The sequence below is a fragment of the Salvia miltiorrhiza genome, chromosome 7, assembly GCF_028751815.1.
Source record: "Salvia miltiorrhiza cultivar Shanhuang (shh) chromosome 7, IMPLAD_Smil_shh, whole genome shotgun sequence".
Classification (NCBI taxonomy): Eukaryota; Viridiplantae; Streptophyta; class Magnoliopsida; order Lamiales; family Lamiaceae; genus Salvia; species Salvia miltiorrhiza.
In genome coordinates, this window is record NC_080393.1 from 2,087,622 (window position 1) to 2,109,999 (window position 22,378).

At 34.8% G+C, this 22,378-nt stretch overlaps 4 protein-coding genes across 4 annotated transcripts; 2 read left to right on the forward strand and 2 right to left on the reverse strand.

Moving 5' to 3' along the window:
• The first annotated feature begins 4,111 nt into the window (after window positions 1-4,111).
• Window positions 4,112-9,487, forward strand: LOC130991507 (sugar transport protein 13). Its single transcript, XM_057915764.1, has 5 exons — window positions 4,112-4,449; window positions 5,101-5,423; window positions 7,465-7,589; window positions 8,206-8,497; window positions 8,610-9,487. The coding sequence occupies exons 1-5, from the start codon at window positions 4,317-4,319 to the stop codon at window positions 9,306-9,308; spliced, it is 1,572 nt and encodes a 523-aa protein (XP_057771747.1). The 5' UTR covers window positions 4,112-4,316; the 3' UTR covers window positions 9,309-9,487.
• A 926-nt stretch (window positions 9,488-10,413) lies between these two features.
• Window positions 10,414-12,404, forward strand: LOC130991508 (mavicyanin-like). Its single transcript, XM_057915765.1, has 2 exons — window positions 10,414-10,873; window positions 11,913-12,404. The coding sequence occupies exons 1-2, from the start codon at window positions 10,708-10,710 to the stop codon at window positions 12,266-12,268; spliced, it is 522 nt and encodes a 173-aa protein (XP_057771748.1). The 5' UTR covers window positions 10,414-10,707; the 3' UTR covers window positions 12,269-12,404.
• Window positions 12,405-13,741: 1,337 nt separating this feature from the next.
• Window positions 13,742-16,371, reverse strand: LOC130991510 (uncharacterized). Its single transcript, XM_057915769.1, has 2 exons — window positions 15,506-16,371; window positions 13,742-15,093 (listed from the first exon to the last, which is right to left on the reverse strand). Exons 1-2 carry the CDS (start codon window positions 16,306-16,308, stop codon window positions 13,968-13,970), a joined length of 1,929 nt encoding a protein of 642 aa, XP_057771752.1. The 5' UTR covers window positions 16,309-16,371; the 3' UTR covers window positions 13,742-13,967.
• A 296-nt stretch (window positions 16,372-16,667) lies between these two features.
• Window positions 16,668-19,588, reverse strand: LOC130991511 (sugar transport protein 8-like). Its single transcript, XM_057915770.1, has 3 exons — window positions 19,030-19,588; window positions 17,616-18,392; window positions 16,668-17,232 (listed from the first exon to the last, which is right to left on the reverse strand). Exons 1-3 carry the CDS (start codon window positions 19,480-19,482, stop codon window positions 16,945-16,947), a joined length of 1,518 nt encoding a protein of 505 aa, XP_057771753.1. The 5' UTR covers window positions 19,483-19,588; the 3' UTR covers window positions 16,668-16,944.
• Window positions 19,589-22,378: the final 2,790 nt, after the last annotated feature.

Genomic DNA, 22,378 nt, shown 5'->3' on the forward strand with positions numbered 1-22,378 from the left:
TACTCTTTTGCTTTTGATTTCTCACAATTTAGAAGCCCCTATAAAAGTTTGTTTGACCATTAATTTGCAAATAAATGTCAAATTTGATCAATTTTGATTGTAGTTTGTGCACTGCCTCATTCAAACATAACATTGACCGACAAAGCATAGCTAGTTATTAATCCTACCTACAAAAAAAACAAAAAATGAAATAAACTAAAGAAAGAAGGACAAAAATATTCAAATAGTTTATTAAATTTCGTTATTCAAATCAATTTACACTAAATGACAAAAAAAATAAAAAATAAAAAAAGGTAGCTATCGAATTATACTACTATTTGTTACGGGAACAAGTATTATTGCTACACTTTCTCTCAAAAAAATAAAAATAAATAAATAAATAAAGTAGTATTGCTAATTTGCTACACTTTTCATTAGGCATATGAAAAGTGTTGGGTCATTTAACTGAAAATAACTGTTTATTTATTATTTAGATGATGACATGCTGTTGTATTTCATTTTCAAAAATATTAGTCCAACTTCGAGTTATAGTCCAAAATATCCAAACATTTATTTAAAGTTTTAACAATATAACGTCTAAAAGTTGCATTTCGTAACCAACGTTTGCTAATAGTCTTGAAAATATCCTTAATTTGATGGATGAGGAAGTTAGTCTAAATTATTTAATCACTTATTTATTAGAGTTAATACATCAACATATCCATCTTGCTATTATTAATATAAAAAGGGTTATTGGCACCTAAATACACCAACTTTGGAGGTAATTTAGTTTTGCACATAAACTTTGAATATTGTAACAATTTTTATCACAAATTAAAATATTAGGTATTCGAACTCTATAAAAATATTACGATTTACAGGTTTAGAGATATCCTATACGATATGATGTCATTTTTTAAAACGTACGATGAATACACGTCGATATTTCAACTTGCCATATCAGCTTTAATTTGAGCAAAAATATGAATTTGTGACATCGTATAGGACATCTCTAGAAGATATCATATAAGATATCTATGCACCCGTAAATCGTAAGATTTTTATGGAGTTTGAATATCTAATATTTAAATTTGTGATAAAATTTCTACGACATTAAAGTTCATGTACAAAGCAAACTACCTTCAAAGTTGGTGTATTTGGGCGCTAATAACCAATATAAAAATAATCCCAAAGATAATATAAAGTATTTGTTTTGCTCTTAATTCATGTTAATTAACCTTAATTCACGATCAAGAAGTTTCATTGGTGTGATTTATAAGTAAAATATGGTAAATTCACGAATAGATTTTTTCATAATTATAAATTATTATAATAATAAAGGTAAAATTATAAGAGTGATTATTTAATATATTTCCCTTTTTTTTCTTAGTATCTATTTTTTTATCTTTATAATATCTTTAAATAAATCGTGCATTTATATGCAAAATGCCACAAATAAGAATATTATGACATGAATAGTTTTGGCAGTGTAAGGCTGTGGAATTTAATTTCTGAAGTGTGCTAAAGGAATAGTGCATCGAAGATATCAAAGTGTATAAAACTACAAAAATTGAAAATTGATTTGCATATATACAATATTAATATTTATATTTATAAATAAACATTTTGGAGATATATGCTGACTTCACGTTTGAAAATATAGTCACGTGTCCACACATGTTGAAGATTCCACGCTAATATCCTCACAAAAAACCAATTGCACGTGTCGCAGCAACCTTTGCCTTCGTAGCAATAAATCAATTTTTAGATTTTAAAATGGTAAAATCTTTGACCAGTCGAATTAATCAACTTTTATTTAGTCAATCACGAGATATATATATTTTTTAATTCTTACGATTGCAGGTTTTGTGTAGCATGTTTTTTTCTTCTTCTAAATATTGAATGTAGCAATAATAGAAAGAATTGAGTGGCAGAAAAATAAGCATTTATGGAGGAAAAAAAGTTTTACTTAGAAATTTTAAATGAACATTAGAACATAACTTATTTATTTTGAATTTATTTTTTATATATTTTACATCAAATTAAATTTTTTTTTATCAAGATGCATATTGAATATTATTTCATGAATCAAATTTGACGAATTTTAAAAAATAGTAAATTCAGGTGAAAGTGAAGAAAAGAGAGAGAAATGTAGAAACTAAATTTTGAAACACCAAAAACAAATAGAGAAAATTTTAAATATTAAAAAGAATTAGAAAATAAAATACTAAATCCAAAAGATAGAGAGATGATAAGCGAATTGAAATTTAGCTTGAAACTTTTGACTTTTGTATTTTGAATCCATTTTTACATAATAAATACCACAATAAAGCTTTAGTCATGTTTTTTTAATTTAATATGTATATGTATTAGTCTAAACATACAATTTTTAGAAAGAAGAGAAAAAGGACAAAAAGAAATAGAAAAATGTTATTTAGACAAATTAATTGGTTGAAGGAGAGAAAGTCAAAATCGGTCAATAGAAAATTAGGAGTTCTTACTTGTTACAGTGGAAAAAAAAGGGACTAAATAACTGATGAAAAAAATAAAAAAATAAATAACTGATGAAAAAAATAACCGCTAAAACTTTATTTTCATACTATATTATATACACCTACCTACAGTTATATAATAGTAACAAAACCCATAGAAGTATATTGCTATCCAAATTTCTCTAAAAATGGTAACATAAAAACTAGCAACTGTTGTCATAATTATGTGCTTCCCTTTAACATAGAATTTTATATCTTTTTACGGAAAATCAAATCATTTTTATGTTAAATATAAATCCGTACAATATCTCACTATATCAATTAATTTTTAGCCATATGTGTTTCATACTATCATAGTATTACATAAATTGAATTTGATTTCTACACTTACTGCTACGGATAAGATTTACTAAAAATACACTTCCTAGCCTCCGTTCTAATTACTCTATTAAAAGATAAGATTTTTTAAACTTATTTACTAATATATTCCTATCAACTACTATAACAATAAATACAGACATATTAAATTTTTTACTTATTAATGTTCTTAATTTTTTGTGCCAATTTCAATTAACTTACATAATTGGGAGGGGAGTATATAGATACATAAAATAAAAATGATTATTAGATATGGCTATTATCCATTCTATCCCATTCTATCCCAATCAAAAAAAGAGGTAAGAGAAACAAGAACTTTCTTAAAGGTCTTTGGATTGGGCACAGTTTGGTTGATATGGAAATATAGGAATGAGGGTAGGTTTGAGAACAAGAATTGGGAGGTGTCCAATCTTGTTAAAGATATCAAAGGAAGGCTCTGGAGTTGGAACAAAACCTTTCATGTTGTAGAGTCCAACGTTTCCTTTTCCATGTGGTGCTCTAACGAGTATTCACCACTTGTTTGATGTTATCGGTACTTCTGGTACCATCCAAGTTTATTAATGAATTATTATTGATCAAAAAAAAAAAAAAAGAGATGTGGCGAATATTTCTTTTTTAAAAACAATAATTATGCCATTACCAAAATCTCAATAAAAGTCAAATGTGTGGCGCAATTAATAAAAAATAAATAATTTCTTCCCATTCCATTTGAGATTCAGAGACGTGGGCTGACTCTACACATTTTAGGGGTCAACTAATAAGAAGTAGAAGCCAAAAACCACACAATTGCCTTTCTATAAAAAAAAATTATAAAAATTACAAAAACCAAAAACCACACGTATAGTAGTCGGCCGAGTGAAACATTTGTAATTAAAATATAGTAACTTTTTTGTTCCAATATTTAAACTCTTTAATTATTGTAGCCCAATGTATGTTGAGTTACAAACAAATCAATACTTATATTATCAATATTACTAATATATTAGCACTCCCCAAGAAAATACCTTCCCACCATGTTTTTTTATTTATCTTTATTTTTAATGTGTCTATAATTTCGCATATATTGGAGTAAAATGAATTAGTTGGACTTCAACAACACCTTTTGGATATATTAAACTCAATATTCTTATCCAAAAAACAATAAAGAAACCTAAAAACCACACAATTATATACACGTGTCAAGATACCAAAGGTAACGCCCCCTAACCCACCCCCCTCACCCCACCCCCCCCTCTACTTGTTTCTTTGATTTTCCATAGTCTATATATAGCTCATTCATTTCGTAGCATTAGCACACTTGAAGTCCTCTATAGTTTTCGTCACTCATGATCTAAAAATTCTCCTCTCATATCCTTCCTTGTCCTAACCTTAAATATTTGAGGCTTTTTCTCTAAAGTGACATAGCCTTACAATATAAGATCAATAGTTAGATAGATAAATAGATAGATCGAACTTCGATTACGAGACATGGCCGGAGGCGGATTTGCAGCCTCGGGCGGGGGCACGGAGTTCGAGGCGAAGATCACGCCTATAGTCATCATTTCTTGCATAATGGCCGCCACCGGCGGCCTAATGTTCGGCTACGATGTTGGTGTCTCAGGTTGGTTTGATTCATGAAATTAATTAATTATATTTTTAATTATTTAATTTTCTAACGTTTTTTAATTATGAAACGTTTCATGTTTTGAGTATTTAGAAAACAACGCCTTTTTTTGTCCTTCAATTAAGTCTACCTTATAAAAATAATCTACATCATTATCCATGGAAAAAATAGTTAGATATACTAATTATTTCTAATGAATTACCCCAACGAGGTGAACTCGGCAATCGCTTGTAATTTTTTCTAATTAAAATATTTAAGTTGTATTTTGTATTTTATTTCAATTATTTATGAATAAAATTGTAATTTTGCTCGTTTAAATTTGTTCCTAAATACAAAAATATAATTTTGCGTGCTGATAAAATATACCTTCATCGTCCATGGTTTTGAAAAAGAAAATGTTGGAAATATTAATTATCTATGGTAAAAGAAATCACGAGATCTTGATATGTTTTAATTAATTCAAATAAATTTTTCTAGAGCCCTTTTTGCATATTAAATTTTTTAACTCGTGAACTTTTGAAGATTCTGTTCTGTCTCATGATTCATCACTAAGTATTTATTTTATTATTTAAGGCTTTACAGCTATGTAATTTTTTTTTTTCGAATTCAAACAATCAATTTTTTTTAATTAACGAATTTAATTGACAGGTGGCGTCACATCAATGAGGCCTTTCTTGGAAAAATTCTTCCCCGCAGTTGCTAAGAGGGCTAATGATCCAAAATTAAATAGTAATTACTGCAAATATGATAATCAAGGGCTGCAATTATTCACATCATCACTCTATTTGGCTGGTTTAACTGCAACCTTCTTCGCCTCTTACACAACAAGACAGCTTGGGAGAAGATTGACCATGTTGATTGCTGGTTTTTTCTTCATTGCTGGAGTTATTCTCAATGCTGCAGCCCAAGATCTTGCCATGCTCATCATTGGTCGGATCTTGCTCGGTTGCGGCGTCGGGTTCGCCAATCAGGTACGACGACGGCGAGTGTTTGTTTCGTATCGTGAAATATTAGGTGCACTGTAGTACTATTGCATTTTTAGGCGGGGACGGATCTAGAAATTTAATAATGACCGGGCGAGATTTCACCGGATGATTCCAATAAAGTTTTAATAAAGAAAACAAGTTGAATCTTGAATAATTATTTGAAATGACACAATTATGACCGGGCGAGATTAACATATATAGATAAAAAAAATTTAAAATCATACATTTATAGGTAACAAAAAAAAATTTTGACCGGGCGACGGCCTGGGGTGCCTGGCCTTTAGATCCGTCCCTGTTTTTAGGTATTGACGATAAGTGTTTGTTTCGTGTCGTGAAATATTAGGTGCGCGAGCATTACTATTGAATTTCTGTTTGATCTATAGTAGTATTTTTAAATTGGGTATAACAAGATGATTCATTATTGTTTTGACTAGTTAAGTAAGTTGTTATCTAGAACTTGTTTTAATTGGAGAATATATAAGAACTAGGTAGTTGGTAGTTTTAGAATTTTGAAGTGCTATCTAGTGGTAGTAAATTAGTACTCATATTTTCTACTTTAGATATATATATAGTTTCCAAATTCTTTTGATCACTTTTGGGAGGTTTGAATGTCACCTTTTAATTGGGTTAAGTCAATAATGGCTTGATTTCCTTTTGCTACTTTATTTGTTTATTTAATTTCTTTAATTACAATAAGGTCCCAACTTGGAAAAAATTATAACGTGGAGATTCTTTAGATATATTACTATTTACTATTTGTTCATGAGATTCTAAATTAAAGTTGCACCAAAATATTAATGCCAAGTGTCGAATATATTTTGTTACACATCGACATCATTTCTTTACTTTTTCAGCTAGTTGTTTTCGAATAACATAATTATAATATATTTGTTTCATATTAGAAAAGTAATTATCAACAAAAATTTCCCCAAGAAAAAGAAATTCCCATGGCACGTGTTCACTATAGTCACTATGTATTTGTCGACAATATATTAAGAGTTAATGGGCTCAATTAGCACTTATTGGATAAGAAAAGGAAAAAATGTCCACCCAAATAAAAATATAGAAAAACTAGCCTTTTTTAATGTAAATGTACAATTATACCCTTAATACTGTTACACACTTTTTCGAAAAAGTGTGTAATAACGTAAAAGTGTGTAATTGCAAAAAAGTGTGTAACAGTGTAAAATACACTGTTACACACTTTTTCAAAAATCGTGTAATAGTGTATTTTACAATGTTACACACTTTTTCTCAAAAATGTGTAATTACGTAAAAGTGTGTGATTGCGAAAAAGTATGTAACAGTGTATTTTACATTGTTACACACTTTTTCGCTTATAAAATGTGTGTAATAGAATATTTTATACTGTTACACACTAAAAGGGTATTTCAGTCAAAAATGCTATTATTTCCATATTTTTATTTGTATGGTTAGAATTTCCTATAACTAAAAGGTTTTGGCTAGAGTAAGGTGCTGCCTCATATATTAATTGGAATTTGGATTATAGGTAGAAGTACATAATAAATTACTACTTATGCAAGTGCACGTCAAATGAGTGGTTCACACTTTTATTATTTTTCATATTTAAATATATTTTGAGATTGACTAAGTCGCATATATATGGGATTAAGACACTTTTGTCACGCAGTGTGACATGAAATAAAAGTATATAGCTTTTTAGCTTGGTGGAGTATGGAAAAAAAAATCCAATTTTCTAACTTTATTCTTCACAAAGGTCTTGTCCATGAATCATTACTATTTGAACACCTCATTTTTCTGCATAATCATTGCAATCCATTTTTTTACACACTTCTATTATTTTGAACTATCTCAATATTCCTTCATGGTAAATAAAATTCAATAAATCTTCATGTAACTTTTAATTCTACCATTATGTAATAGATCCAAATTCAATAATCTATTTTGGTTAATATTTTCTTTAGTAGTTTACTTCTTTATATAATATCTTGGACCTTCTTAATTTATTGGAAATTATAGTAATAAAATTTTATGAATATTTCAGGCTGTCCCACTATTTCTATCAGAAATAGCACCTACGAGAATACGTGGAGGGCTCAACATTTTATTCCAACTTAATGTAACAATTGGAATTCTTTTTGCCAATCTCGTCAATTACGGCACTGCCAAGTAAGTTCTATTTTTTTTTAATAAATATTTTAATGTTGTTTGTAGTAATATTTATTTATTTTCTTCAATTAAAAAAATCTAAGAAAGATAAGGTTGTTTAATTATTTCTTGATCGCGTAATCAGTATAAGTATAATTCTACTAGTCGAACACGTTGCATGTAGTCATAGTCAACATTTTGTTTTTGCTCTAATTTTCTATGTCGTTTTCAAATTAAACAATTTTCGCTAATGAAACATGATAATAAAATTTAGTGGAACCGAGAAATCCATGTGACAATAGTCATCAATATTGAAAAAAAAAAAAAATCCAGAACGTGGTCTATAATTCAAGATAAAAGATAACAACTTTCTAAAAGTTTGAAAAAATTGAACATATTTCCCCATTTTTTCAATGGAACTGCTCAAATAATTGACTAGTTTGAAAATTATGAATAATTGATGCAGATAGCTATGTTGTCACACACTAAAATTTTGTGTTGTAAACTCTATTTTTGAAAATGCATCATCTAACGATCAAAATCATGGCTTGTTACATTCTTGTGACAAATGTAGATACAAAATTTTGTGTTAATTGTTATTGAACTAAAATTTTTGGCAATGTATGTAATGTAACAGAATTGAAGGAGGGTGGGGGTGGAGGGTCTCGTTGGGGCTTGCCGGCATCCCCGCCGGCCTCCTCACCGTAGGCGCATTGTTGGTAGTCGACACTCCAAACAGTCTAATAGAACGCGGTCATTTAGAGAAAGGAAAAGCCGTGCTCAAGAAGATCCGTGGCACGGAGAATGTGGAGCCCGAGTTCTTGGAGCTCGTTGAGGCCAGCCGCGTGGCGAAGCTCGTCAAGCACCCTTTTAGGAACCTTCTCATGAGGAGGAATAGGCCTCAGTTGATCATAGCTGTTGCTCTGCAGGTTTGTTTGTTTATGTTTATGTTGTGTGTGTGTTTTTTGTTTTTTTTGTTTTGTTTGATTGATTGAAAATTTTGAAAGGAATTTGATGGATGGATTGTTTTGTTGGTTGCAGATATTCCAGCAGTTCACAGGGATTAATGCTATAATGTTTTATGCTCCTGTCCTGTTTAACACTGTTGGATTTGGGAGTGATGCTGCCCTGTATTCGGCGGTGATCACGGGCGCCGTCAACGTGCTCTCCACCGTCGTCTCCATCTACTCCGTGGACAAGCTGGGGCGGCGCGTGCTGCTGCTGCAGGCCGGGGTGCAGATGTTCCTGTCGCAGGTGGTCATCGCCGTGCTGCTGGGGATCAAGGTGAAGGATCACTCCGAGGATCTCAGCCGTGGCAACGCGATCTTCGTGGTGATCCTGATCTGCACGTTCGTGTCCGCGTTCGCGTGGTCCTGGGGCCCGCTCGGGTGGCTCATCCCGAGTGAGACCTTCCCCCTGGAGACGCGCTCGGCCGGGCAGAGCGTGACCGTGTGCGTCAACCTGCTCTTCACCTTCGTGATAGCGCAGGCGTTCCTCTCGATGCTCTGCCACTTCAAGTTCGGGATCTTCTTCTTCTTCTCCGGGTGGGTGCTCGTGATGTCGTTCTTCGTGTTCTTCCTGGTGCCCGAGACGAAGAACGTGCCCATCGAGGAGATGACGGAGAAGGTGTGGAAGCAGCATTGGCTGTGGAAGAGGTTTATGGATGATGATGATCATCACTACGTTGATGGAGGCAAAAATGGACATGGCAAAGGGTTTGATCCTCATTCTCAGTTATGAAGATTTTGTGTTTGAGAGTTTTTACACTAATAATTCAATAGATAGATGTTATGAAATAGGACATGCGTTTGTTTTATTGTAACCCATTGTGGAAAGCCTTGAATTTGCTTCCTAACTTTTGATTTTCCACAAAATTTGTGTCCTAGTGCCTTGTATTAATTTATCTACTATATTATGTATCTTGATGTCACATATATAAGTACATATATAAGTGTAGGAGAATTCTATTGGCAATTTAGGTTTATCGATCCAAAAACGACGTCGCGATATCACACGTTAGTAAATCGATAAAATCTATCTATAAACAGTTCTGAATATTTATCGATCAAGAATTCTAATATTTTATACAAGAAAATAAAATAATAGATAAATAAGAAAGGGACACCAACACAACTAACTATCATGATGACAATACTCTTTTTCTTCACTACAAGCTCCATTTTTGTGTGCCATCATCCAACCACCACATACACTTCATACATCTAACCAATTTCATTCTTTGCTTTCAAGTATTTCAAAGACTTAATTGTTATATCAACTTAGGATATGAGATCTCATCTTACCACTTAAATTATAAGTGATTTAGGTTCTAAATAGACCATGTTATAATTTTATATTATTTTTCTAGATTTTTAAGCTCCCATTTGAGAGTTTTTAATCCTAAATTAATCATTCAAGCTTGACTCGATTAAAGCGTAATGGACTCAACAAACAATTAAACAAGTTCAAACATAATTTTGAAAGCTCAACATATTTTTAAACAAGCTCGGATGATGTGCATTTGATTTTCGGTTCAATTTTTGTTAAAACCAAATTTATATTTGATTTAAAAAAAATCAAATCGAACCAAACTGAAAAACAAGATTCCTTTGAAAATTAAATCGAACCAAATCGGAAAAATCGAAATATATTTTAATATTTCGATTCGGATCGGTTCGATTATTCAGTTTCGATTATTTTGCTCATCCCTAACGTACGGTCCCAATACCATTCCAACTTCCACCAAAGAAATTCAATGTTGAAGATTATTTATTACAGTAGAAGTGGAGTATACCAAAAGCTAATTAATTAAAATGGAGTGCTAACCAACAGCCACTTTTGCTCTTTTCACTACTAAATTAGTTTAATATCAGCTATACTTTCCCAATATTTCCGCCATTTTTATCACACAAAAAGTAAAGAATTTAATATGTGAAAAGGGCTTCATGTTCGAGTTGAGCACTTTTTCACCCAAACTCTTCAAACACGGCTGTCATCAACACATCATCATCATTTTCATAATCATCAAAAGGGTCCATTTTGAAAGCTCCCAAACCTCCATATACTACCCTGAAACAAAGTGTTGTAGAGAGAGTTTGTGTGTGAGTTTGAGAGAGAAAAAGTGATAGAGAGAGAGACAATGGCAATGGCAGCAGCAGGTGTGTGTTTGATAGTATTAGGTTTGTTAGAAGTGTCAAAAGGAGCTGTTTATAAAGTGGGAGATTCTGCAGGCTGGACTACCATTGGCAATGTCGATTACAAGCTCTGGTCTGCAACAAAAACCTTTCAACTTGGAGATACTATTGGTATTCTCTCTCTCTCTGGTTGAATAAACGGCTTGTAATGTACGAATAATTATTCAAATCTGAATTCATATTCTAAAGAGGGCAAAAAAATTCACTGATTAACTGAATTACGGTTATTCATGCATTACAATTTACAAACAGCCTATTCAATCATATATACTAACATATTCGTTATTTTCGTTCCTCGTGAAAATAGTGTTTCTCACTGTATGTTACTACATCGGTGTGTTTGGGTTCTTGGTTTATCCTTTGAGTGTTTTTCAATTTTTTTTGGAAATTATATATATGTTGTATAATTTTTGTTTTGGGAACAATTTACAATTAATGTAAGAGGATCGGGCAGTTTTGTAAAACCAACAAATATTTTTTAGGGGTTAATATCAACAAAAGTAAATATGTAAATTTTTTTTGTTTTATTTTTCCGGATAAAATTGATTGTTTTAGCACCACTCAACAATTTATTGTGATTTTATTCTGGTTGTGGTATGTATTGAGGAGAGCGTGACGCAATCAAATCCCTTTTCAACTTTAAATTGCAAATTAAATTAAATGTTATAATGTTTAGTGGAAAATTGAAGTGTTATGATTCTTCCACTATACATTCCTAGTATTTATCATTAAATTAAAGGAAACGTCACACTGCATTATGAATTCTTGCAATGATGCCTCATATATACCGCTTTATATCATAATCACGCCGCGTGCACACATTTAAAATTTAGTCTTTTATTGCAAATTACATTTATTTGTTTGGTATAATATTTTTCTAGAAAATATCATCTCATTTGAAATTATCATTCATATTGCTAAATTTTCATCACCATACATTAAAATGATTTTCAAGAAGATCGCACGCCTTAATAATCATGTTCATGACTTCAACAAATGCAATGAAACCTCACCCCAATATCTACAAATATTGATTATGATATTTCACAATTATTTAATAAATAATTTTAAAAAACGTACGACGTTTGACTCAGACTTCTTAAAAACTTTTCGGCATTAAACATTAACCACTTTACCGTTAAATTTCCAGTGTTCGAGTACAACCCGCAGTTCCACAACGTGATGCAAGTGATCCACTCGGAGTACAAGGCGTGCAACGCGTCGTCCCCTATCTCGACTCACACGACGGGCAACGACTCCCTCACCATCGACACTCACGGCCACCACTTCTTCGTATGCGGCGTCCCCGGCCACTGCCAATCCGGCCAGAAAGTCGACATCAATGTGCTCCGTTCCCCGTCTCCGTCGTCGGGGATCCCCTCGCCGCCTCTCCCCGCAGCCACCGTCCCTTCGCCCTCTCCCAGCGCTGCACCTCCGTCTCTCAAACTCGGATGCCTGCCTCTCACTTTTCTTCTATTTTACTTATTTTATTATCCTTCTGCATAATATATACTATATATAGATTGCAGCTACCTATACTATTACCAAATGTTTACTTATTTGTAAAATTAGTGATATGATGCATATGTTTTGTTACGAATTGACGAAAATATTGATTCAGTTAAGATCACATGTACTAATATTTTGAGCGTCTCACTATTAAATTTATTATCAAAGTAAATATATTTAGACTTAATTATTAAAATATTTACAAATTGAGATAGTGCATGTATAGATCAGAAGTATCTACTACTCCCTCTGTCCCATGAAGTATGACCGAGTTCTTTTCGGCACGAGAATTAAGAAATTAGTATTTTGTGTGTAATGTGGTAGGTGAAAAAGTGAAAATGTGAATAAAGGGTAAATTTTTTAACATTTTTAGAAACAGGTCAAATTTCGTGGGACAAACCAAAAAGGATATTGGATCATGCTTCGTGGGACGGAGGGAATAATTAATATACTTCATTCGTCCACGAAAGAACCTCCTAGAAGGGAGTGACATAAGTTTTAAGAAAAAAGTTGTTGAGTGTATTGAAAATGGAGAAAAGGTTGTTGAGTGTATTGATAGTGGTGAAAATATAGTATTATACTCCCTCCGTCCCGGCCAAGACGCTACATTTGCTCTTCGGCACGGGATTTAAGGAGTTGTAGATTAATGTTTTAAGTGTGTAGTAATAAAGTGATAAAGTAGGAGAGAGAAAGTAATATAAAGTAAGAAAGAGAAGGTAATAAAGTGATAAAGTAAGAGAGAGAATGTAATAAAGTGATAAAGTTGGAGAGAGAATGTAATAAAGAAATACTTAATTAATGTTAATTAAGTGTTTAAATTCCTTATTTTTGCCAAATATAGAAATGTAGCATCTTCGTTGGGACGGCCCAAAAAGGAATATGTAGCATCTTGGGCGGGACGGAGGGAGTAGTTAGTATCGAGAGTGGTGAAAATAATTATAAATATTTAAAGGATAGCACCTCTTCAGAATATACACTTAAAAGCAATTACAAAAGAATAATACACAACTTTATATAATACTATTTCTCTAATTTTTACAGAAAATGCTATCACCATTGGAACAAGATATTAGAAAAGGATAAAAGACTTTATTTTGATATCAATTTCATTAATTGAATCGAAATATCAAAAGGAAAGTATCATTATAATACTATTCCAAACTCATATAAAATAATATATATATATATATACATACATATATATATATATATATTTGAATTTTGTGAAATTGTAAAATGGCTTGAACTTTAAATCCGTTATTAACTTTATGACACATGAGCAAATTTGAGATGACGAAAAACCAATGTTAATAAAGGAGTCTGATTCGAATCTTGACTCAATAAATATGAAATCACATGACAATTATATGCCAGATCATTAGGGCAACTCCTATTTTGGTTGACAAAAGATTACCAGAGATTAGGGCACCATTAATTTTAGCTAGACCTCAATGCTAAAATTTATGAAAATTTATTTATTGTCATACTAAATTAATTAAATAAGTTTATGTAACTATTGTGTTCCACATGGAATAAGTTTATGTAACTATTATGTAACTATTGTGTTCCACATGTAAATTACAATACTATCTGTTTGATTAAATTACAAACAACAAACACACACACAAATTAAACACGATCAGACAAAAACATAAGCAATACAAGAAGAAAGAGGTAAAACATCAATCCACGGTCTTCATGTCATGCTATATATGAGCATTGTGCAGTAGAGACAAATGAAGAAGTTGCATGATGCACAGTGTAATCCAGGCCTTTCATATTTATCCTCATCACAACCGTCGCAGCGGCGTTTTGTGGTGAGAAGTTGATAGGCGAGAGGGTGTGGATGAGCTTTCGTATTCACATATTCCTTTCCGAACTTGATGTTTCTAAACTGGCCCGATGTGGTTTTAAAGCATTTGGGATGGAAGGATATATCGCAGTGGCGGCAGTGATACATCCAGCTCTTTGGGCTCATTTCTGTTTCACATTCATTGCAGTAGAATTCACCTGGATGATTGAGATTGGCATTGTACGTCAATGGCAGCGGGTGATGCTTGTCCCATCTACGGATGATGATTGATGCCGGCAACATAGCGCATTGAGTGTGCACAAGGAAGTCACAGTTGTTGCAAGCGTAACAGGCATACATATGTACGCGGTCACCACAATTAGCATCACAATAATAGTTGGGACGTTGGAGAAGGTTGAGTGGATGTTGTGGGTGAGCCGTGTGATATATGGTGTCCGGCATGGAAGCGCATTTGATGTCTGCTTTGAAGGAGCATTTTGTACACTTGTAAATCAACCCATCCGAATAGCAACCACACACGCGACAACGATTATATCGGAGTTTGTCAAAAGTTCCGAGAATTAGGTGGTGACCGGATCGATGGTGGAGTGAAATGTAAGGAAGGCGAGGTGGCAAGTGAAAGCACGCCATGTGAAGATTATAGTTGCATCCACTGCTACAACTCATGTAGCAGTAATCTTTACTTCTGGAAGAAGAAGATGATCTCTGTTTTCGAAATATAGGAGTAATGCACGCATCACATATTAGTTCCGATTTTTGACGACCATAGTGGTCTTCCCCATCATCATCACTATTTTCTTCTTCTTCTTCTTCTTCTTCTTCTTCAGATGAAGATGATGCTGAGACTAATCTGAGTTTGTGTTTGTGGAACTCATAATCGACATCATGATGAGGGATGGGTGGTATTGATATAGTTCCTCCTTGTCTCTTTACAAAAGCTCCAATTTGGTCCTCACCCACATCACTTATTGGGAACACTATAATCTTTTTCTCATCATCATTCTTTTCTCTACATGCAACAAAAACACTACTTTATAAATCTTTACCATGGTAATTAAGTGAGGTGTTTGGCTGAGACTAAAACTACTTATAAATTATTTATTAGTAGCTTACAAACATTTCAAAATACTCTCTCTGTCTCAAAAAACATGAATATTTTGTCATTTTGGGGCGTCTAAAAAAAACATGAACATTTCTATTTTGGTATACTACCCCACCACAATCCATTTACTTTTCATAAAGTGGAACTCATTTTCCACTCACAATACACTTTTCTCTAACATTTCTTAAAATCTTTACCACTTACAAATGTTCATGTTTTTTGTGAGACAAATGGAGTAACTTATAAGTTTTCTAAAAAGTAAGCTAGCTACAACAACTTATAAGCACGTAACGACACAAGAATATTGATCACAACGTACCTGACTTGGGACGACTTGTTGAAGGCACACTTGAGATGGACGACATAGCTGCAAAGCTGACAATGATATATCCAATATCTGGGCAGTAGATATTTGCTACACACATCACATCTGTAGTTATATTTCAGATACAGAGGTGGGACATGAAAAGAGAGGGAGAGTGAGTGATGGTGGTCTTCTCTTTCGATGGTCTGAGGCAAAGACGCGCATCTCTCGTGGATCCAATACTGACAATTAGCTCTGCAACACATGTAAGACCTCCCCTCGTGTGTGGTGCCGCAAGCATCACACATGAAGGAACACCGCCTCCTCACAAACCTCAACCTATGTCTGGGGTGACTCGGATGATCTATGATGCCGCCACTTTGCCCATCATCATCCTCATCCTCGGCTGCATCAATCACGCCGCTGCCCAGCGTGCATCTGATATGCATCGCAAATATACATCCTGCTCTCGCACATACGTAAAACATTCCGGTGACAATATCTTTGCAGAGTGCACAAGACTTTGATTTCTCTAATCTGTCCACGAATACTTGAGTGAGTATGTGGTGTGGGTGCATTGCGTGTTTAATCTTCCTCGGCAGTCCTGCACATTCTTGGTGTAATAGGAATCGCAATCCCCCATGTTCCTGGCTACATCGGTAAGCTTTCTCTCCACTACTAAAATACTTTATACAACTATTACAATAATCAGTTTTGTCATGAATTTCCACCAAAGTAAGTGGATGGCCGTGGTTCCAATGATCAACAAGCTCTCTCTCCTCCTTCTCTTCTTCCATCTCATTTTTTTTCACACTCATTGTATATGTGAATGATTTTTTCCTTCTCAACTACAACTATTTTTTTTTATGTGGATGCTGGATGTCAATGGAGCTTTGAGTTTTGGAAACATATAGCAAACATAGAATGGAATCATACAAAACTTCCCAACTCAGCAAAGAATAATGCATCACACGAAGAAAGTATCTCACTCAAAGATTTTTTTATTTTTTTTTTCCTCTTTTTTTTGTCTTTATCCTTTGCTTTTCTCATATAATTGTCTCTTTATAATGTCTAGTGTCCTAAAAGAAAAGAATACTATAGCTTGTTAATCACTCAAGGATTGAACCATAAGTGATAAAATCAAACTAAAAAAAAAGTGAGATGGGAGAATACCAAGTGCACAATATTTTCATCAAAATCGATTTTATTGCTTGAAATAGGAGGATTCTTTACAATCTGATTGAAAGAATTCTTGCTACATTTCACTCTGTCTCTCTCTCTTTGTGATCTCTCTCTCTCTTTCTTCTTTTTCATGCTCGATCGATGACATGAGCCGCCTTGGCTTCGTAGAATCCAGCATTAGATGACATTTATTGAAGAAGACAAAAGCAAGGTGTAAAAGAGGAACATCTTCAACTCTTCCCATGATGTCGGAATGAAGCAAGCATGCTCAATCATGTCATCTCAGCGCCCTTTCCTTCTTTGGGCATGAACCTCTTCCACACCGGGTGCACCTTCCACACCCGGTCGGCCATCTCGTCGATGGCGATGCCCTTCGTCTCCGGCAGCAGGAAGAAGACGAAGACGCCCATCACCACCACCCACGCCGCGAAGAAGAAGAAGATCCCCGCCCTCATGTGGCACAGCATCGACAGGAACGCCTGCGCGATGATGAACGTGAGGAGCATGTTGGTGCTCACCGCGAACGCGAACCCGGCCGTCCTCGTCTCCAGCGGGAACACCTTGTTCGATCAAAATCCGATAATTAGATAGGCTTTTTTCCATAAAAAGTACTCCCTCCGTCCCAATAAAAGTGGCCACTTTTTTACTCATTTACTATTATACCTATTTAATTCTTTAATTTAGTTCAAGTTTAATACATAAATATGGATATATTAGGAAGTTTACTTATACATTTTCATTTTCAATTATTTTTCTTAATTATTGTGAAAATCTCAATCAACTTATATATATATATATGTATGGGACAGATGGAGTATTTATTATTTGACGAGAAGCCAAATAATAAATAGTTATAGTTGATTGGTTATTTTTCATAACCAATGTGTCTGTTCGCGATGAAGCACCCCTTTGCGAACAGACACGATCAATTATAAATAAGTACCTCGCTCGGGATGAGCCATCCCATCGGGCCCCACGACCACGCGAACGACATGACGAAGAGGCACACGAGCACGACCACGATCGTGGCGAGCTTGCTGTCGAGCGTCCCGACGCTCTTGAGGTGCAGCTGCAGGATCACGCCGGACCCCACCAGGCAGATCAGCATCTGCACGCAGGCCTGGAGGAGGAGCTTCCTCCTCCCGAGCTTGTCGACGGCGACGATGGAGACGAAGGTGCTGAGCACGTTGACGATCCCGGTGATGACGGCGGAGAGGAGGGCGCCGTCGTTCCTGAAGCCCATCGTCTGGAAGAGGACGGGGGCGTAGAACATGATCGCGTTGATGCCGGTGAACTGCTGGAAGATCTGGATCCAGATGGCGATGGTGAGCGGCGGCACGCTCTCGCGCTGCATCAGCTTCTTGAACGGCTGCTTCACCTTCTTGGCCTGCTCGCAGGCGTGCTTGATGTACTCGAGCTCGCGCTCCACGTCGTCCATGCCGCGGACCTTCTGCAGCGCCTGGCGCCCCTCCGTCTCGTAGCCGCGCTCGATCAGGCTCGACGGCGTCTCCATGATCACGAACGACCCGATGCACAGGAACAGCCCCGGCACGCCCGCCACCCCCAGCGCGATCCTCCACCCGAACGGGTGCACGTTCGCCACCGCGAAGTTCACCAGGTTCGCGATCAGGATCCCGATCGTCACGAAGAGCTGGAACAGGATGTTCACAGCTCCCCTGTGGTGCGGCGGCGCCACCTCCGACAAGAAGAGCGGCACCGACTACAATAATAATAAGAAAAGTTATTACTCTTTTCGGACGTATCATATTTTGCGAAAATAATGTGTAACAATGTAGAAAAAGTGCATAACTGTGTAAAATAGACCTGAGTTCAAATTTTTTTAGACCACTATATTAAGATACTTCCTCTGTCCCACGAAGCATGACACAGTTTCCTTTATGGTTTGTCCCACGAAACATGACCTGTTTCTAAAAATGGTAAAAAAAATTACCCTTTATTCACCTTTTCACTTTTTCACCTACTGCACTTAACACACAAAATAGCAATTTCTTAATTCCGTGCCAAAAAGAACTGTGTCATGCTTCATAGGACGGAGGTAGTATTTTGTAAAGTAGACCATTTTTTTTTTAAATTGCAAAATTAGATCATTTTATTGAAAATCTCGCCATGCGTGTGTCACGTTCAGGCTAAATTCAACGTTTGTGGGCCACGTTTTGACTCATATTAAGTGCAAAATAGTTCGATCGAACCATAAAACAGCTGAATTTAAAACAAATTTTGTCTAATTTTATAAGTTCGAAAAATATTGACCTATTTTTGTAAATCGATCGAACGAGTGACCTAAAAAAATAAATTAAACTCAGATCAACACCGACACGCAGATGGTATTGAGTTACCTCGTTGCCGAATCCGACGCCAATGCCGAACAAGATCCTGCCGAGGATGAGCAGGATCTTGTTCGGGGCGAGGGCGCTGATGAGGGCGGCGACGATGAAGAAGACGGAGGCCAGCCGGATGGTCGGCCTCCGCCCGAGGATGGTGCAGGCTTTCGACGCCCCGAAGCTGGCGACGAGCGCGGCGAGATACAGCGACGACGTGAAGAGCTGAAGCATCTGATCGTCGTATTTGCAGTAGTTGTCTTCGTGGACCGTCAGCTTCCTCGCGTACACGTTGGGGAAGAACTTGACCAGGAAGTCGTCCATGGCCGACACGCCGCCGGAGATGCCGATGTCGTAGCCGAACATGAGGCCGCCCATGGCGGCGAAGATCCAGCACACCACCACATACGCGGTGGTTTTGGATTTGAAATTGCCGGCGGATGAAGAAGATGAGCCGTCTACGACAGTCATTGTGATTTAAATAAATATGGCTTTTGTTTATTCTATCAACACATGTGCATTTTATTGAAGATGGATAGTGTTTATTGCTACACTTGATGATTTTTTTTTGGAGTGGGGGTTTTATACATGAGTTTGTGTTACTGAAAAACACACAACACACAGTGGGCATGTGGTGGGAGAGTGACGAAGTTGCAGCATTGCCACAGCAATTGGCTAATAAAGTGGATCTTAATTAGTTTGTGACGAATTCAACACCTCATTTTCATTAATTATTTAATGTAATTTTTTTAGTGACTTTTTAATTTGGTGAAATCCTGGTTGAATATGATGGCCAAATTGTGTGAATGCTTGTTTCCTTTTTCTTTTTTATAGCATCAATTTGGTTCCTTATTTAGGACAATATATAGTGTCGTTGTAGTATTTATACAATTTTACTTGTATTATATTAAATATTTTATAATTTAGGTAGCGATTCTAACAGGTAGTGTAATTCAATTCTGAATATTTATAATAATTATGATATGAGCAATATAGATTTGGTGAAAGACATTATGAAATTTTATCCCATTATTGTTCATCAATATTTGCGTTTTCTATTATTTGGAGATGTGAGACTCGCATTAAATATATCCACGAGCCTTCTTCCCATGCGATCCTGTTTTATAAAGTTAAATTCATACTTGAAAAAATAATTAAAATCAATCATAAGTGTATTACTTATTCTTTCACGACTTAGAAAATTAGATTCGTACACTGAATTTCAGCTCGAATAATCCGTAATCAAATAGTCCGTCAACTCAAATAGCCCTAATCCTAAAAGACTGATCCGAAAATATTGTATTTGCCTGATTATACTATAAAAAATTTCTTATTATTTGATTTTTCAACTTTATAATGAGATTTTTTTATAAAGGCTTGTAAAATGTATTTTATTCAATATTCGAGAGTCATACTGATCATTTCACTTCTCTTTATTTTTAATCTAATAATTAACATAAAATATTGAGATGTGAAAATTTGAAAATAATAACCATTTAAGAAAAATATGTGCATCTCTATTCTTCTAAGAATTGCATGCATATTTATTATCTAAGTTGATGTTCAAATCTCACTTATTTATATTTGTATTTGTTTGTTATAAATATGAAATTATCAAGAGAAATATATTACGAATTCTCATTTTGGGTTTGAGTTTGGAGCATTGCAGCTTGTCGTGTCAAATTGATGGGTTTGAACTAGCCCAAAATCAATTGAGCTGATATCGAGCCCGCTTAAATTAAACGAACCCAATCCGACCCGACTCGACTCGACCCAAGCTCATGGCCCATGGGTCTAAACAGAAATCTGATCGGCCCATATAGGCTCAATCCCATTTTTGACGGCGGCAAAAACCTAATAGGTTTGGATCGAAAAACCCTAGATTGCACTATATATACTGGCCGTCCCCTTACAACAGAGGAGGAGCTGACGTCGTAATCAAGGCGGCGTGGCGGCGGATTTCGTTTCTCAATTGCGAAGATTGCTACCAACATAGGCGGAGCTGCTTTTCCATAAAGTCGGTACCTTTCTTTATTTCTCTCGGTTTCCAATTCGGCTGAATTGAAGGATTGGTTATAGTGTTTGATTATTTTTCGTGAGATGGCATGGTTTGTTTGTTTATTGAATTTATGGAGTTTGATTGCGAAGTTTGAGAACTGCTGCGATGCACACTTTGTGTTTGCTGAAATGCGCGTTAGGGGTGGTCTTATAGATGTGGCGACGGAGAAAGCTTTTTGTTTTTGAAACTGTGCGAGTCTAATGAAATTATAGCTGGGATCGTGATTGGCGGGTTGTGCGAAGCTAATTGCTTCGATGAATTTATGTTGTGAACGCCAATTGATGGATTTTGCAAGGGATGAACGGTGGAAGACTGATTCCCTGGGTGAAGGGAATAGATCTGATGGGTGTGGGAATGGATCTTAATTGTGTAAATGATTCCCGAAGGAGATCGGGGTTTGGCGAAACGGATATTGCAAAAAGGGATATTCGTTTATAGTGTATGGAATTTTTCAGGAAGAAATAGATAGGATATTGTAAGAAAGGAAGTATAATGTTAATACTATGAATTTTATGGGATTGGATATAGGTGGTTTGTAAAATTCATAGTATTGGATATAATAGCTATATAGAATTATGGGATTGGATATAGGTGATATTGCAAAAAGGAAAGAGTAATGTTGGTAATGTTGATACGATGATTTCGACGAAAATGTGTTACAAATGAAGCAAATTGAAGATTTGAAGATATTTGATGATGATGAAAAAATAGTTCATTAGAAGTTGCTCCGACCTGAAGAGTTGATGGTTGAAGTTGTCTTTGTTTTGATGTATTATTGTTTTAATTATTTTTTCTTTTTAATTAGTTGCATAGTTTTTGTTTTTAGTAGTCATTGTAATTATTAGGTCATTGTATATACACTTCTCGTTGATTCAAGTATTAATTTAGTTTTCAAGTCTTTATCTATTGCTTCTATTTTTATGATGTTTTGATATTTTTTTTCCTCCAAAGAGAAGAGGAAATGATACTATGCATTTATTTGGATAGTAAATAATTTTGTGAAAAAGTGGACTTTCGTAAAATAATTTCAAGAACAATCAAGTCAAGATATTTCTTTTATGAATCAACTCAAGATATTTGAAAGACATGAATAGCGATTTGGATTTACTTAGATACAGTATAAAAATTAAAAATTCTAATTCATTTTTTATTTCATAATTTTAATAACACATCATAATTCTTTTTCCACTCGTTGAAATACTCAACAATCATCAATATAATACTACTCAATACACGTGAGATATATAATGAAATGTGAAAATGCAACTTAAATATGTCCATGAATAAACATAAATATACAAATACTAA

Excerpts from the sequence above, each read along its gene's own strand:
- LOC130991507 (XM_057915764.1), top strand. The coding sequence starts at position 4,317 with ATGGCCGGAGGCGGATTTGCAGCCTCGGGCGGGGGCACGGAGTTCGAG. Across the intron at positions 5,424-7,464 it reads GCGTCGGGTTCGCCAATCAG|GCTGTCCCACTATTTCTATC; the intron begins GTACGACGACGG and ends TGAATATTTCAG. Across the intron at positions 8,498-8,609 it reads TCATAGCTGTTGCTCTGCAG|ATATTCCAGCAGTTCACAGG; the intron begins GTTTGTTTGTTT and ends TGTTGGTTGCAG.
- LOC130991508 (XM_057915765.1), top strand. The coding sequence starts at position 10,708 with ATGGCAATGGCAGCAGCAGGTGTGTGTTTGATAGTATTAGGTTTGTTA. Across the intron at positions 10,874-11,912 it reads TCAACTTGGAGATACTATTG|TGTTCGAGTACAACCCGCAG; the intron begins GTATTCTCTCTC and ends TTAAATTTCCAG.
- LOC130991510 (XM_057915769.1), bottom strand. The coding sequence starts at position 16,308 with ATGAGTGTGAAAAAAAATGAGATGGAAGAAGAGAAGGAGGAGAGAGAG. Across the intron at positions 15,094-15,505 it reads AACAAGTCGTCCCAAGTCAG|AGAAAAGAATGATGATGAGA; the intron begins GTACGTTGTGAT and ends TGTTGCATGTAG.
- LOC130991511 (XM_057915770.1), bottom strand. The coding sequence starts at position 19,482 with ATGACTGTCGTAGACGGCTCATCTTCTTCATCCGCCGGCAATTTCAAA. Across the intron at positions 18,393-19,029 it reads GCGTCGGATTCGGCAACGAG|TCGGTGCCGCTCTTCTTGTC; the intron begins GTAACTCAATAC and ends TTATTATTGTAG. Across the intron at positions 17,233-17,615 it reads GATGGCTCATCCCGAGCGAG|GTGTTCCCGCTGGAGACGAG; the intron begins GTACTTATTTAT and ends TGATCGAACAAG.